At 41.7% G+C, this 16,419-nt stretch overlaps 2 protein-coding genes across 4 annotated transcripts in view; one reads left to right on the top strand and one right to left on the bottom strand.

The window, feature by feature from the left end:
* LOC124119288 (fibrinogen-like protein A) overlaps positions 1 to 10,888 on the top strand; it is an 82,739-nt gene extending 71,851 nt beyond the window's left edge. For both annotated transcript variants that reach the window (XM_046481749.2, XM_046481750.2), the window contains one exon: positions 8,682 to 10,888. In XM_046481749.2, the coding sequence (XP_046337705.1) occupies positions 8,682 to 9,121 (440 nt within the window). In that variant the 3' untranslated portion in view covers positions 9,122 to 10,888. The remainder of the gene's footprint in view (positions 1 to 8,681) is intronic.
* Positions 1,428 to 7,895, bottom strand: LOC124119289 (leucine-rich repeat extensin-like protein 1). 2 transcript variants are annotated; one of them, XR_006858614.2, is made up of 3 exons: positions 6,533 to 7,895; positions 1,954 to 3,871; positions 1,428 to 1,861 (listed from the first exon to the last, which is right to left on the bottom strand). XR_006858614.2 is itself a non-coding variant. In XM_046481751.2 (2 exons), exons 1-2 carry the CDS (start codon positions 7,413 to 7,415, stop codon positions 3,792 to 3,794), a joined length of 963 nt encoding a protein of 320 aa, XP_046337707.1. In that variant the 5' UTR covers positions 7,416 to 7,895; the 3' UTR covers positions 1,428 to 3,791. The 2 variants fall into 2 exon arrangements, 1 of the variants encoding a protein (XP_046337707.1); XM_046481751.2 differs by having other exon boundaries at positions 1,428 to 3,871.
* Positions 10,889 to 16,419: the final 5,531 nt, after the last annotated feature.

Below are 16,419 nucleotides of genomic sequence, written 5' to 3'. Positions count from 1 at the left end.
GACTACTACACAATTATTACATGACTACTACACGACTACTACAGCATTATTACATGACTACTACATGACTACTACACGATTATTACATGACTACTACATGACTACTACACGATTATTACATGACTACTACATGACTACTACACAATTATTACATGACTACTACAAGACTACTACAGGATTATTACATGACTACTACAAGACTACTTCATGACAACTACACGATTATTACATGCCTACTACACGACAACTACACAATTATTACATGACTACTACATGACTACTTCACAATTATTACATGACTACTACACGACTACTACAGGATTATTACATGACTACTACAAGACTACTTCATGACAACTACACGATTATTACATGACTACTACACGATTATTACATGACTACTACATGACTACTACACGATTATTACATGACTACTACATGACTACTTCATGACTACTTCACGACTACTACACGATTAATACATGACTACTAAACGACAACAACACGATTATTACATGACTACTACATGACTACTACACGATTATTACATGACTACTACATGACTACTACACAATTATTACATGACTACTACACGACTACTACAGGATTATTATATGACTACTACAAGACTACTTCATGACAACTACATGATTATTACATGACTACTACACGACTACTACAGAATTATTACATGACTACTACAAGACTACTTCATGACAACTACACGATTATTACATAACTACTACATGACTACTACACGATTATTACATGACTACTACATGACTACTTCATTACTACTACACGACTACTACACGATTAATACATGACTACTACACGACAACTACACAATTATTACATGACTACTACACGACTACTACACGATTATTACATGACTACTACATGACTACTACACGACTACTACACGATTATTACATGACACCTTCATGACAACTACACGATTATTACATGACTACTACACGACAACTACACAATTATTACATGACTACTACACGACTACTACACGATTATTACATGACTACTACATGACTACTACACAATTATTACACGACTATTACACCATTATTACACGACTACTACCTCACTACTACACGATACTACACGATTATTACACGACTACTACACGACTACTACACGATTATTACATGACTACTACATGACTACTACACGACTGGGGGTAAGGGGGTTAATGTCTCTGAACATGTGGTATTCTGAATAGCATTGGTTCTCAGTGCCGAATGATTTGGCAAATACCTTGTGTCACCAAGAAATCTTTAGATTGTGAATAACTATTGTTTCTCAGTGGTGACCTGGCTGGTCAAGTGTGTCATCGTACTGTGGGCAGACATAGAGTTGGTGCTCTGTGTCACTGTCATATTGAGTATGAACACTGCAACATAATATTTAAATTATTTTGACATTTTTATGAACAAATACAATTTGATACATGAATAGTTGTTGCATACAAAGTGAACACATCGCCATTTTGAAGTGCACATACACAGTGCACTATAAAGGGTGTGTTGAAGGATATTGTGACACAGTGCATCACAACCAGATAGGAAACAGAACACAGTCGAGTTCGCCTGACAAGATACGGCAAGGTACGGGAGATACTAAACCTTTCTTGGCCACTCATGAATATACAGCATCAAATATCATATATAAAGTACAAGCTCGGTTTAAGTGAACACATTATACATAATAACTTATTGATAAGTGTCGGTAATAATGACAATTCATGCAACAAAATTGTTTTTTTTAACATTGGGTAGGTTTGTTATCATTTGTCCTCACCAAGGAAAATAAAATAAATGTTGGGACCAAACAGTGAGTCCATGACCTACACCAGTCTCAGATGACGCCCACCTGCTGTTGAAATACATGACCTACACCAGTCTCAGATGACGCCCCCCTGCTTTTGACATCCATGACCTACACCAGTCTCAGATGACGCCCACCTGCTGTTGAAATACATGACCTACACCAGTCTCAGATGACGCCCACCTACTGTTGAAATACATGACCTACACCAGACACAGGTGATGCCCACCTGCTGTTGAAATACATGACCTACATCAGTCTCAGATGATGCCCCCCTGCTGTTGAAATACATGACCTACACCAGCCTCAGATGATGCCCACCTGCTGTTGAAATACATGACCTACACCAGTCTCAGATGACGCCCACCTGCTGTTGAAATACATTACCTACACCAGTCTCAGATGACGCCCACCTACTGTTGAAATACATGACCTACACCAGTCTCAGATGAAGCCCCCCTTCTGTTGAAATACATGACCTACACCAGACTTAAATGACGCCCACCTGCTGTTGAAATACATGACCTACACCAGTCTCAGATGATGCCCTTCTGCTGTTGAAATACATGACCCACGCCAGACTTAGATGACGACCAGCTGCTGTTGAAATACACGACCTTCACCAGTCTCAGATGATGCCCACCTGCTGTTGAAATACATGACCTACACCAGTCTCAGATGACGCCCACCTACTGTTGAAAAACATGACCTACACCAGTCTCAGATGACGCCCATCTACTGTTGAAATACATGATCTACACCAGACTGACATGACGCCAACCTGTTGTTGAAATACATGACCTACACCAGTCTCAGCTGGCGCCCACCTGCTGTTGACGTCCTGTCCTACACCAGTCTCAGATGACGCCCACCTGCTGTTAAAATACATGACCTTCACCAGTCTCAGATGACGCCCATCTACTGTTGAAATACATGATCTACACCAGACTGACATGACGCCCACCTGTTGTTGAAATACATGACCTACACCAGTCTCAGCTGGCGCCCCCCTGCTGTTGGCGTCCATGTCCTACACCAGACTCAGATGACGCCCCCCTGCTGTTGAAATACATGACCTATACCAGACTGACATGACGCCAAAATGCTGTTGAAATACATGACCTACACCAGACTCAGATGACGCCCACCTGCTGTTGACGTCCATGACCTACACAAGACTCCCAATACGTGAACTGAGGTTCTGTAGTACACAACCAATGTTCCAAGACGATGCAAATCATTGCCCAGATAAATACATCATGACTTTTTGCAATACCCAATCTTGTTACACGTTACTTCTGCCGCACTATGTCGGTAGCACAGGCATTGTGGCGTCCATCTACTAGTCATTCCTTAAGAGGTGGTATCAGTGTTTCCTTTAGTTATTGCTCTTGACGGTCCCTGACTGACAAGCTCGGTATCTGGAAGTACTGTTTTAATTCCTGACCTGGTGGGATCGGTGATAAGACACTGCTACAAGACACAGTTGGAAGGACATGGTTACATACGTCATGCGGAGTACTTCTGATGTTTGATGTTTATCTAAATACTTTGCGGCATACCTAATAGGCTGAACTTGATTTCCCCCGTGTCAGCAGTAGTTGTTAAGTGACCATGCTGTGAGCACATGTGGGTATGTTCATGAACACTATTACTGTAATGTGTTGGCCATAGGAAGATGTCTGGGCATACTCTTCTTGAAAGGCCCCTTAGATAAAACTAGACTCGAGTGTCACATACATGTGGCAGTGACGGGGACGTCCTTACACTGCCTCAGTCCCACGTACCACCTGCGAGACGACATACTTTGTGCCACTGTCGTCCTATTATGCTCCCAGTACTACCGATTCCCAGTTGTGTAGCCCTCTGTGATCTGGGATGAGCTAGCTACCCTTTGTCCGTGTTGATTATACCGAGCTGGTCACTGGCCGTCGTCTGTGGTCAATTGGTCAGGCTGTGATCAGGCTTCTGTTGCCCTCAAGGTCCCGTTTTCCATATCGGACGTCATACTTGAATTCCTTTCCCGTCTCTGTAAACAGATCATTTCCGTATTGATATGTACATGTACTTATAATCTAACTAATGCATTTATCCATGACCTAAGCCTATGACATAAACACATGTATGTCACACCCAAATGACATAAACACAAGGATGTCACACCCCAATGACATAAACACAAGTATGTCATACCCCTATGACATAAACACAAGTATGTCACACCCCAATGGCATAAACACAAATATGTCACACCCAAATGACATAAACACAAGTATGTCATACCCAAATGACATAAACGCATGTATGTCACACCCAACTGACATAAACACATGTATGTCATACCGCAATGACATAAACACAAGTTCGTCACACCCAAATGACATAAACACAAGTATGTCACACCCAAATGACATAAACACAGGTATGTCATACCTCAGTGACATAAACACAAGTATGTCACACCCAAATGACATAAACACAAGTATGTCACACCCAAATGACATAAACACAGGTATGTCATACCTCAGTGACATAAACACAAGTATGTCACACCCTAATGACATTTACGCATGTATGTCATACTCCAGTGATGTAAGTATGCAAACTCGATAACCGGAAACGTCACTTTTTCACTGGTGCACAAACAACGGAACAACATAGATTCCTTTGATCATTTTGATGTTGGAAACAACGTTTTAGTAGATGAGTGGAGTGGTTACAATGTTAACAGTGTTGTCAGGGTGGTACATGGGTACCAGCTGGTTACAGATTGATAGTATCGAAGTAGGAAGTTGACTGTCACAGATACAGCCTTCAAATCACATGCCAATGAACATTTTCTTGACGAATGATAACGCGCCCTTTTTTCAGAAATCGTACTAGGAAAGTCACACCATCTACTCTCAGTAGAAATGTGTAAAGCAGTCTGGCTCTAGACGCCAAAATGACTCACAAATCACAAAGCGTACACACCTTGTTCAAAAGTTGAATGACAAATTGTTCCATCAAATCAAAACACGAAGATAACTGGTTACCAGGTCAAGCATTTTCTATGAAGAATTACTGTCGCCTCGACCCTGAGTTCTAGCCAACACGTGGAACACAGTCACAGCCCAGCGTGATTTGCTCCTAAAACTCCTGTGTCGCATAATAGCAACTCATGCGAACGCTCAAATCGCCAGGAGACAACAGACAGCAATCTCAAATGGTCCATGTTTCTGGTGGCGTCAGCAATTTGTTTTCCGAAAATAATACGATTTGTCTTGTTATACATCTAAGTCCGCTTTCTGTCAACTGCCATAGGTCTGAGTTTCAATGAAAGGGACAGTGACTAAATGTTCTGTTGTTATCTATCCGCCATACATGAGAGCGCTGCTTGGTTCCAATGACGAATTTTTGTGTGAAATTACACCACAGATATAAGCAAATACAACAGAATGAATCGTCATAGTTGGAATTACCGTCGTATTGGTTCAAATATTCTACAACACACCGTTCATTCGTTTTGTTTATCGAAGAGTTCCGGGAACCTATTTCCCCAAAGAAGTTATGAGGTTTTTTGTGCGTAATGTACCGTAAGATTTCCACAATATCGGTGTATTTGTTTTCTTAATTGGGAAAACCTTAAGACTGACATGATAAGTTTATAAGAGAAATATCCACTTCGTCCTGTTAACTCTCCATCTGGTTGGAGGGTGCTTCTGGGCTGATCCTGATGACTGAGTATGCCTTCTGAATTGCGACAATATTCTCGCGCTGTGACAATACTTGACCTATAAACGAATAGCAACGTATTCGCCAGTATGTATCAGGTGGTTGGTTAATGCAATATACGAGTGGCCTCATTACTAGTGGCCAAAACACGTGTACGTGATGGTGTATACGGGACACACAGGGAGATCGAACCTGCCTGCACTGTGTGCTACCGCCACACCACAATATATCTCACCAGCCTATATGTGACAGTTGAAGTCAGTTCGTGTTACATTAGCATAGGAATTATGAAACCGCCACACCACAATACATCTCACCAGCCTATATGTGACAGTTGAAGTCAGTTCGTGTTACATTAGCATAGGAATTATGAAACCGCCACACCACAATACATCTCACCAGCCTATATGTGACAGTTGAAGTCAGTTCGTGTTACATTAGCATAGGAATTATGAAACCGCAACAGTACAACATACTGTCAGCTCTCAGATTTACATTTCCACATAAACAGAAAGTTTGCCATTGATAAGATTTTCATATATGCTTGGTATTGTTGACCCTGGCGCTATATTGTCCACTGATAATTACAAATAACACATACTGTCTACTTTAGTTATTTCATGATTCCCTTTCAATCATGTGTTACTATTTTGAAGGATCATCAAATCAGTGCCCTGTTTCCACAAGCCTACGATGGTTATATAATGTATCGAAGTCGTAACTAAGAAGGTATTAATTGTTAAGTGGGATTATCCAACATATTTTAATCTCCACTCTATAAAAAGAGTGAGTAAGTCGGGTTTAACGCCGCTTTGAACAGTATTCAAGTTATGTCACGGCGTCTATTAAATGAAAATACGATAGACCCATTCGCTACCCCAGCTTCTTTAGAATCGATCCGTTCAATCACAGTACATTCATCTGCGATAGCATATATTGGACAGAAGAGGACATTTTACAACGTGACGTCACTTACTCGGGTCGACGTAATGTCCTTCGAACTGCCTTGTGGGGACTGGGTCCATAGTGGCTGTGTAGGATCTCATCCCGGGGGTGCCCCGGACCTGGGGCGGTGGGCTGTACTCGAACCTGCTGTAGTAGGCACTATTCCTGGTGGGTAGGTCCCGTGTGATCACCTCCCTCGTCCTGGGGGGCATCCCCTTGTAGGGGGGATCTCGCACCGGTGTCCTCCGCATCATGTTCCTGTCTGGGTCTTTGAAGTGGAGCGGCGTGGGGGCCGGGTTCCGGTAGTAGGAGGAGTAACGTCTCTGTAGCACTTGGCTAACGCTGTCGTACTGGGTGATGGTGGGATAGTTGCCCTTCGTCTCCGCGAAGTCGTCCTGAGCTTCACCGATTGTCGTTAACGTCGGTGTTGTCACTACCTTTGATCTTTGGGGCTGCTCAAGAAGATTCAGGTCCAACTTTGGAACCTTGACCTTGTCAGGAGCTGAGTTAGGAGGTGGAGCCACACTCTGTGGTTTCTTGGCTTTCATGCCAACATAGGGCGGGGCGGTCTTAGCGGACATCGGCGGCCTTGGTGGGAGACTCATGGGTCTGTACGAGTTCTTGTCAAATGGAGGTTCATATGTCTGCACCGTCCAGGGATACGCGAACACATCGTCCTGGGCCGGCTGAAGGTGATGCTTCTCGGGGTGAGGACACCGGATCTCGTCATACACCATGGACGGGATCTGGATGCTGGATGGCTTGGGGTAGCACGTGCAGCTGTAAGGGTCATTGGGGTCATACCCGGGCATGTGCATGTGCCCCGTGTCGCTCACCAGGTCCTGCCAGACCGCCATCTCTAGACGAGGGGTCCGCTGTAGCCGCCGGCTGTCGAAGCCATTCCTTCGATACATGGTTGGAAGGGGATTGTGAGTAGGTTAGACGTGACGAAGAACTATTAACCCACGCTGCAGTCAAACAACAGTTGGTCCACACGAGAATTTTCTGTTTTCAAAATTAGGAAGCCATATTAGTCCTTTGTGACATTAGCTTCACATAACTTTTATGTTTGTTTCCAGAACCTTCTCTGCGTTGTTTCTGGTATATCTACACATTCTCTTTGAGTACACTCATACACACGTAGTTCTTCTAAATGTCTGTGAGATCCTTAATTCCATCAGTTGAAAGCTGGTATTCCGTGTCCCAGTGTTGCTGCATTAAGGACACATATCTGACTGAACTCCTACCAACTGAACCACAAGCCACCAAAGATTCACATTCCAACAGAGTTTAACCCGCACATGCGCAGTGACGTTATATTCAGCACAAATGTATATAGCGGTAGTATTGAGACATGTCTTTAGAAAGACAAACATTGTCGACTGACAATGCATATACCAAACATCACAAGTCGTCCATAGTAACTATTTGTTAACACCGATCATTGAATGGACAACAAATATAAGCCCGTGTTATTTGCTTTGGTCGTGACGTGTTCATTCAAGGGTATAGAGTCAACAAGAGGCTTTCCTTGCTGCACGTTTAATCATAGAAAACGGTGTCTTTATAAGGCTTGTCAATAGCAGGCTTTGTGTTGTCTATTTCAATACTGGTCATCAATTACCTGCTATGAAGAGGGATCATAGCAATGTCAGTTAGCGGGACAGGTTCTTTGTGGGATGGGACATACATTCTCTTTATTCGTGTAAACTATGACGAGTTAATGTCATCCAAATACCATGAAAATACCCAGCAAAAAAGGTGAACGTCACGTGCACCATTCAGTGCCTGAGGTGCCAGCCGTATGTTACTCGTGTTATGTAACACCAACCCGACTTGCCCCAGAGAGAAACTACTGACAATGTAGGCTTGCTTGAATGAGGGCACACGCCGTTTACTAGCGATATGACATTTATAGACGGACAAATGTTTACATTATCATTATCTCATTCGGTTAACAGGACACATATTAGATTCGACAGAAATCCAAATCTAAAGACCGCGAAACAGTGACAAGATTGTTACTTTAGGGGAGATTATTATTATGTACAGATTAAAATAAAAATGCAGCAGAGAGGGTTTGGGTGATCCTGTTTATTATTATTATTATTATTACTATTATTACTATTACTATTATTATTATTATTATTATTATTATTATTATTATTATTAATTTTCAGGTGACACGATGCTGCTGATCGAGATGCAGGACTGGGACGGCAAGAAATACGTGGCCAACTACGATCATTTCAGCATCGACAATGAGACCAAGTTGTATCGACTTCATGTCAGTGGTTACCATGGAAACGCCGGCGACTCCTTGACGTCCCACTGGGAGAACCATGACGGCATGGCGTTCAGCACTAAGGACAAGGACAACGACGGCCGCTACTACGACAGCTGTGCACACCACTACCACGGCGCATGGTGGTTCAACAACTGCTTCGACTCCCACCTGAACGGCAAATACTACACCAAGGGTTTCCACAGAAACTACTTCCAGCGTGACGGGATTCAGTGGAACAGCATCCATCAGTATTCGTCCCTGAAGCAGGTTGAGATGATGCTGAAGCCAGCAGAACAGCCCAAGCCTACCGCCAAGATCAGCAACGACGTATGAGACGCTCTCAGTACCGCGACACCACCCACCACCAGCCTGGCTCTTCTGCCAAAAGACATCACGAAAATATGTGTATCCGTAAGCTGACGGAATATTACATTTGAATCGTGTTAGTAAGACATGGTGGTGACTAGCTTGTTGTCCACTCTAGGCATATGCTACTTAACTGCCACTTGAGACGTTAGGGGGCACGGGTACCCGGATGCAATAATAACCACGTCGCCATTTTTGATATTTTCAGTGTTGTCGGACATTCAAATACGCACATTTTCTGCGCAATTTCTGCTTCGTGTATGTTGTTCTGAGGACTAGCACAAAGAATTTTCAAGTCTCAATTTTGATGGATTTTACAGTGGATCTTACTCATCTCGATGTGACGTGTTTTCTGAAAAAATATCCTGAATGACGAAGGTCAAATATGATTTTTGATCGTGAATTTAACCAAGTGTGGAAACTGGATGCACCTCAGACGATGAAAAGAGTTGTGGATGTACTCTACATTGTGTTGCTAAGGTGTAATCATATGCAACGGTTGTTGTATCAAGTACGTTTATTATGTTCATATTTTCAACTTTGCATGCAATTATGCAGTGCCTTTTTTCAAGATACTACGTTCAGTTCATAGACATTGTGGAACCGGAGGAGGCGGACACGCCATGCAATGTGTTCAAGTTCAAAAGATTCACCGGCTTCCAGCATGCGCAGGCATACCCGGAAGTCCATGTGCAGAGACAATCAGAGGAGAGGATGTCTGATACAGACAGTGTGTGACCGAGAGACAGATCTGACCGTGCATGACGGAAGATGCAGTTATTTCTTGTACATAGTATGTTTTCTCACAGTATTATCCTTATGTCTCAATGATAGATATTGTTTGTGTTTGTGTCGTCTTGCGCAGCACGCCCTGTCGGAGCGAGACATAATGCTACATGTTGCATTAAGTCTGATTAGGTGGCAAGTGAATTATTTCATTATTCGATCAAATCCAAAAGTGCGCTCAAAACTTTAGAATTAAGATATAATCCTGATCCATACATGATGAACATTAATAATTTATTTTCCCTAATCTTTTAGGGTTTTTTAAACGTTTGAGATTACTTTGCAAAATGTGTCCTTAATTATGTAGGAAAGAATTTGTTGTTGAAATGGTTTTATCATATTTGTGTACAGTTTGTAAATACAGGGACATTGAGCACGCCGATCTTTAGTGTAGCGGAATTGATGTAGTTCCTGCTGGTGACACATGCTAAACATGGTGGGATTAAATGTGCCAAATCACAGTGAAGTATACACAAGTACAACCACGAGACACCAGTATCAGAAATCGCTGACTACCTGTACAAGGGACTCTCTTGAAACAAATCACAATCTGAATTCTGATGCTATATACAAGTATTTATGTCTTTGTCATTGTAATTTTGGGCACATCAACAGTAGAAAAGAAATGATTCATAGCTTACACAAACCCGTACACATACATATGGTTGTACTTCAAATAATGTTGCTTTTGAAACCGATTGTGCATTTTCTAGATTGCCATCGACGTTGTTGCAGAAATAAATTGTGAATAAATACTTGATACAGTTCATTCTTTGATTTCCATGTGTTGTAAACATTTATTTGACAACAGTCACGTGTTCTGTCTCAAAGGATATTGATAAGTTCGCCCTAGGACAAGTGCCTCACTTTATAATCTGTATTTTGTCTCTTGTAGAATCTATAAGTTCTCTTATTTCTGTAGGAATAAAAGTTGTTGATTTTTTTTTATTTTAACGTGTTTCTCCATTATTTGCTGCTGTGTAGTGTACGAGTGAGTGAGTGAGTTGGGTTTAACGCCGCACTTAACAGTAGTTCAGTTGTATCACGGCGTGTCGGTAATGCTTGTCTGGTGTTATGGTGTTATGGTGTTGACAAACCTAGAAATCAGCAGGGAGAATTGGGATACAAACCCACGATCATAGGTTTCTGGCTAGCCTAAGGGACGCAACTGTGCACATGTACAGCCCCAGCAGATCACAATGACACTGCCTGCAACAAACATATGTTGTTGAGTATTATTGGTTGCCCAACAACCATCCCTCAAACCGCCCACAGCCAGCTTGTGTTCTGCACCACGGGGAAGTGAGTGAATGCTGGTCACGCGGAAGAAAGCCGTCGCTGTGGCGCCATGTAAATAACAGTGTTTGGGACAGACAAACCAGTGTTCGAAATCATGATCAACGACCCGCAAAGTCGGAGCAACATGACACGCAATCCACCAAATCACCGAGCCTGACCACCCAATCATGCTTAGCTCTTTCGACAATCAGGGTATACAGATGACCTATATTCTTCCCTGGAAATCCCACGGGTAGCACTCCACCTCGTCGAGGGACGATGTATTCTTCCCTGGATTCTCAGTGGGAGACGAGCATGGTTAACTCCCCGAATTATCCATGTGGACACTCGGTTTGAGACTGGCGGACGAGCTGTTGCACCTTCCTAATGCCTCCGCGCAGTCCGACTGGAGACCGCGGGGTCAGATAGGTGTGGCCTGTCCCGTACATTACTTTACTGTATGTAAAACCATCACACGTTACATAAACACAGAAGTATTTGCACTTATAAACAGTTCTGCTAAGTTAATCATCTGACTGTCATGCAGCTACAATACCAGTTCGCATGTTAAAGGTAATAGTAGATGTTCAAGCAAGACTCCTCAGTGGTGTCCATGTCAGGAGATATACACTATGTAAACCGTGGTAGTGATGGCCTTGAAGACCATTGTGACATCATCGGTTACCATGGCGTCATAATTAAAGTTCACCAATAATCTCTCTGTCAATAACACTCGTCAATAGAAGTTTAAAACGTCTCGGATATATATTACGTATTTACACATACGCGGTTGGACGCCTCGCGTCTGAAACAAAAAGACCTGTCGCCTTGAAACCTTTCTCGATAGTTAACACCAAGGTTCGGGGTGTGTGTACAATTATTTGTTTATTCTTGTGTGAGCTTAATACGAAATGTATACCAGTAACCAATGGGAAATGACTCGTCATGCCGAACACCCCGGTTCAATGTTGTGGGCCCATATCCCATCTAGCGAGCTCATACATACAATGTCATTTAAAACTGTGTTAGAGACTTTATTAAAAGGGGGCTGACAATTGGTACGAAACGTTGAGACTTCTAGACAGACAAATAGAGAAAAAGAGGAATCATTAACGTCTCAACCCAATAAAATCCAGCAATGTACGTATACAACATAAAACAGGTAGGGACTATAACAATACACACACACACACACACACACACACACACACACACACACACACACACACACACACACGCACGCACACACACGCACACACACACACGCACAAGCGTACGCACCCTCGCTTGCACACACGCAAACACACACACACACACATGTATATTCATCTATATAAAATAGATTTCCTCAAAAAACATAAAACATTGCAAGACAATAAAATAATTTAAGGCTGATTTTCGCAAATCACAAAGATATATCTAATCATGGACAGTTTCAGTGTCAGCACTGTTGCGACAAATCATACTGAAACGTGACATACTGCACATCATACAAGGACATGACAATGTTAATTCCTCGCGCACATTGATACCCGTGTTTGAATGTATGGTACATAATGTACAGAGGTAGGGATATCAACTGTTTTGAATGAGTGACTGATTGGGTTTAACGCTGCTTGGGGCAGTATTTCAGCTCGATGCGGGAGAAAACACCGAAGTAATACAGGTATTATTGGTAAACCCACAAGCACGGTGCTGACGAACCTTGACGCATGATCAGGGCGTATCAGGATTCGAACTTCATAGGTTTCTGGCGATTCTCCATCGCTTCAACATTCAGAATCAGAGACTATACCAAGCAAGTTTGATAAACATGTCTGGAAGGAATCTCGGGCAGCAGATTTTATTGATACATTGAATGTGAATATTCAATAAATAGATGTAGACTATTTTAGTTCTCTTTATAATCATGACACTTCAGAGGCAGCAAAACTGTTATCTACTACCATTCAGCAGTGTGCAGGTGAAAATAATATGAAAGTTAAATGTCGAACTTCGAATGTGTGCACAAATGAAGCTTGGTATGTTGACGAATGTCACTCATTAAAAATTGAGAAGTATATGTACCTTGATAAGTTTAGATTGTCAGGAAATCTTGATTATTTTTTTGCAAAGTTTTAGACGTACAAGAAATAAGTATAGAGAGGTTTATCGTTCTAAATCATCCGTCTATGCAAATACACTTGCTGTAGATATTGTCAACTCTAGTAAGCAAAAGCCCAAAGCTTTTTGGTCTTACGTAAAATCCATTATTAGAAATCCTTGTAATAAACGCCAAGGCGATATTAGCAGTAAAGCATGGATTGAATACTTTACTCAGGTGCTCAATATTCAAGACAATGTTACAGATACAGAATTCATGTCTTTTCTCAGTAGTTATATTGATGATATAGATAATTTGGAGATTGATGAGGGTATAAATGACATGATAAACCAGCCCATAACTGAAGAGGAGATCGTCTTTGCTATTTCATCTTTAAAAAATAATAAAACACCTGTCCCTGACGGTATTCCCCATGAGGTCTACAAATGCGGTGGGAGTATTTTGTTACCTTACCTTAAGATTTTGTTCAGTTTCATATTTACGAAAGTGACATATCCTCCACAGTGGTCAAAGAGTATTATATTTCCTTTACATAAGAAAGGAAGTACAAGTGATGTTGATAATTATATAGGCATTACTTTGATGGACATAATTATGTGGGAAAATAATTACTTTTATTCTTAACAAAACTCAACGATCTTGTATGTTTTTATGACAAATCAATATTTATTTGTTCATGGGCCTGTGGCCTTTATACTGAATAAAGAAATTGAAATTGGCGCTCATGAGGGATGCAATTCTGCACACTGACTGGGCCATGCTACCATTCTAATAAGGGGACGTTTTTAGGGACGATCCTTACATTATAGATGAAAACGACATTGATATGTAAGTTCACAGCCAGTGAAAACGTCATTATATTCCCCGAGAAACCACGTGCTCCTACCGAATACTATGGCGACAGTTATGTTCAAGGAAAGAAATAATATACCTTTGGATTTAGGATTATTTCGGGGGAATAAACTAATAATTGGATTTCAGTTCAATGTCCACGGAAGGACATGGGATAGCAGGGATAGCAGGGATAAAGACATGAATGCTACTTACAGAGGACGGACATACACAACAGAACAGAGACAAGCCAGCTGGTACATGTTTCTGTCATAAGCATTGCTGTATCTCACACCTCGAGCTGAAATGTTCCTACTTCAAGAACGGCACAGTCTCACTTTGCCTCAATGGCGTGTAGCTGTCTGTAGACATGATACCCAGACAGCACCGCTGTCAGCACGCTCTGTGTTATGTTATGTTGGTGTAACCGAAAACACTCCGACGTATTCATAGTCCACGTCCTACGGGAATCTCCCAGCATACGTCTCGGGGGAGCAGATGTACTGTTATTGTATTAATGGTCTGTATAGAGATAGATGGGAACCGGCGTTTACTTAAAACGAAGAAACATTTGGAATATTCATGGAAACGTCACTTTACACAGCGCTGTGCGCCTATCCTAGAAAGGACAAGGGATGATGATGCCCCAACAGGATCGGTGAAGTTATGCAGTGAGCAATGTGTCGTCGAATGTCTTCATACTTGTCAAAAGAACGGATTAGACAGGTTCTCAGAAGTGTTTTTCTAAAAACTGAACATGAAATAGTTTACCGTGGTTGATTTCCCTAGGCCATGTAGGACAAGAGAGTACAAACTGAGGTACATCATCTTGAGACATGGATGTCACCACCGTTTGATTTCTCTTGATTTTCGAAACATCAGCCTTGCTCATCCATTTTAGTCATACCTCTAAAAATAAAGAGTAATCATTCCAAAGTTTATATCTACAAATTCAATATTTGATTTCAATAATAGTTTTTTAGTAAATAACCGTAAATAACTATAGCTATTGCCATTTTTTTCAGTCATGTACCACTATTCTGTGATTGTACTTTTGGTATATACCAGTTGTGGATGATGATGATGATGATGATGATGATGATGATGATGACACTGTTCAGGTGGTTCTGTTGTTACTGGACCTGCAGGCGGATGACAACCGGTATGGTCTCAGTCTTCACCTGTCTAACAACAAATGTCTACAATGAACAAAGGCTTGACATGAAGTAGTCACATAGTACTCATTCATTAAAATTGCAACAGTCAGTATTTCTTTTATATACTAGCGGCAAAAGGAAACTATGCTTACCATAAAGTTGAATAAAAAATAGATATATTCTGAAATTAAATAATACAGCTTTCTGTACATATCCATGAAGACATCTCCTCGTATTTCAGGTCGTGATTCAGTTTGCATTGCATGTTCATGCACAGCAAACCATTTGGATTTTTGTTGGGAGCATGACATTCCCATACGTGGATTTTGAATGTTTTGTTTGTTTATTTGTTGTTTAACGCCACACTCAGCAATATTCCAATTATATGACGACGGTCAGTAAATACTCGAGTCTGGACAAGACAGTCCAGTGATTGACATCATGAGCATCGGTCCACGCAATTGGGATACGATGATATACATCAACCAAGTCAGCGAGCCTGACCACCCGATCCCGTTAGTCGACTCTTACGACAAGCATGGGTTGCTGAAGACCTATTGTACCCCGGATGTACAGTGATTGTTTAGCTATCAGATGCTCATACAAACACTTTTGTTTAACCGTAAATAACGCAAACGCAATGCCGCGGCTTGCAGTTTAATGTACCTCGAAACACAATATCATCTCTTTGGAGACGTTAGTTACAGCAACAACACTCATGGCTTGCTACGAGCCTCACAACTCATGGCTGCTCATCATTATTAATAGCAATTTGAATGGCGTACGCTACATCGTGTTCTACACTTTGTGCAAATGCAGGGGCACGTAACGCCACGCTACAGCAAGATAATGTCCGCAAACTCGTTGCACATGTTGAAACAGACGTTTTTAGCAAGCATAACATGTCTGTTATGGCCGGCTGTTTCTTCAGACCTCTCCACCATAGAACACGTCTGGGATTAGCTGGAATAATGCCCATTATTTTTAAAAGCATAACATTTACACCACTGTATATGGAGTACAGTTTTGTTTTTTCCTTCGGTATATGTCGTTTGTTAGCTGTGGACTTCTTCGTATGAATCCGATGCGTTACCCCTATGCCTGTTATA

The sequence above is a fragment of the Haliotis rufescens genome, unplaced genomic scaffold, assembly GCF_023055435.1.
Source record: "Haliotis rufescens isolate VD_foot unplaced genomic scaffold, xgHalRufe1.0.p SCAF_15, whole genome shotgun sequence".
NCBI lineage: Eukaryota > Metazoa > Mollusca > Gastropoda > Lepetellida > Haliotidae > Haliotis > Haliotis rufescens.
This window is presented reverse-complemented; position numbering and strand designations above follow the sequence as displayed.

Bases quoted from the DNA above. Each gene is read 5' to 3' on its own strand.
- LOC124119289 (XM_046481751.2), bottom strand. From the start codon at position 7,415: ATGTATCGAAGGAATGGCTTCGACAGCCGGCGGCTACAGCGGACCCCT. The intron at 3,872-6,532 runs GTAAGTGACGTC...ATCTGTTTACAG, and splicing joins AGGACATTACGTCGACCCGA to AGACGGGAAAGGAATTCAAG.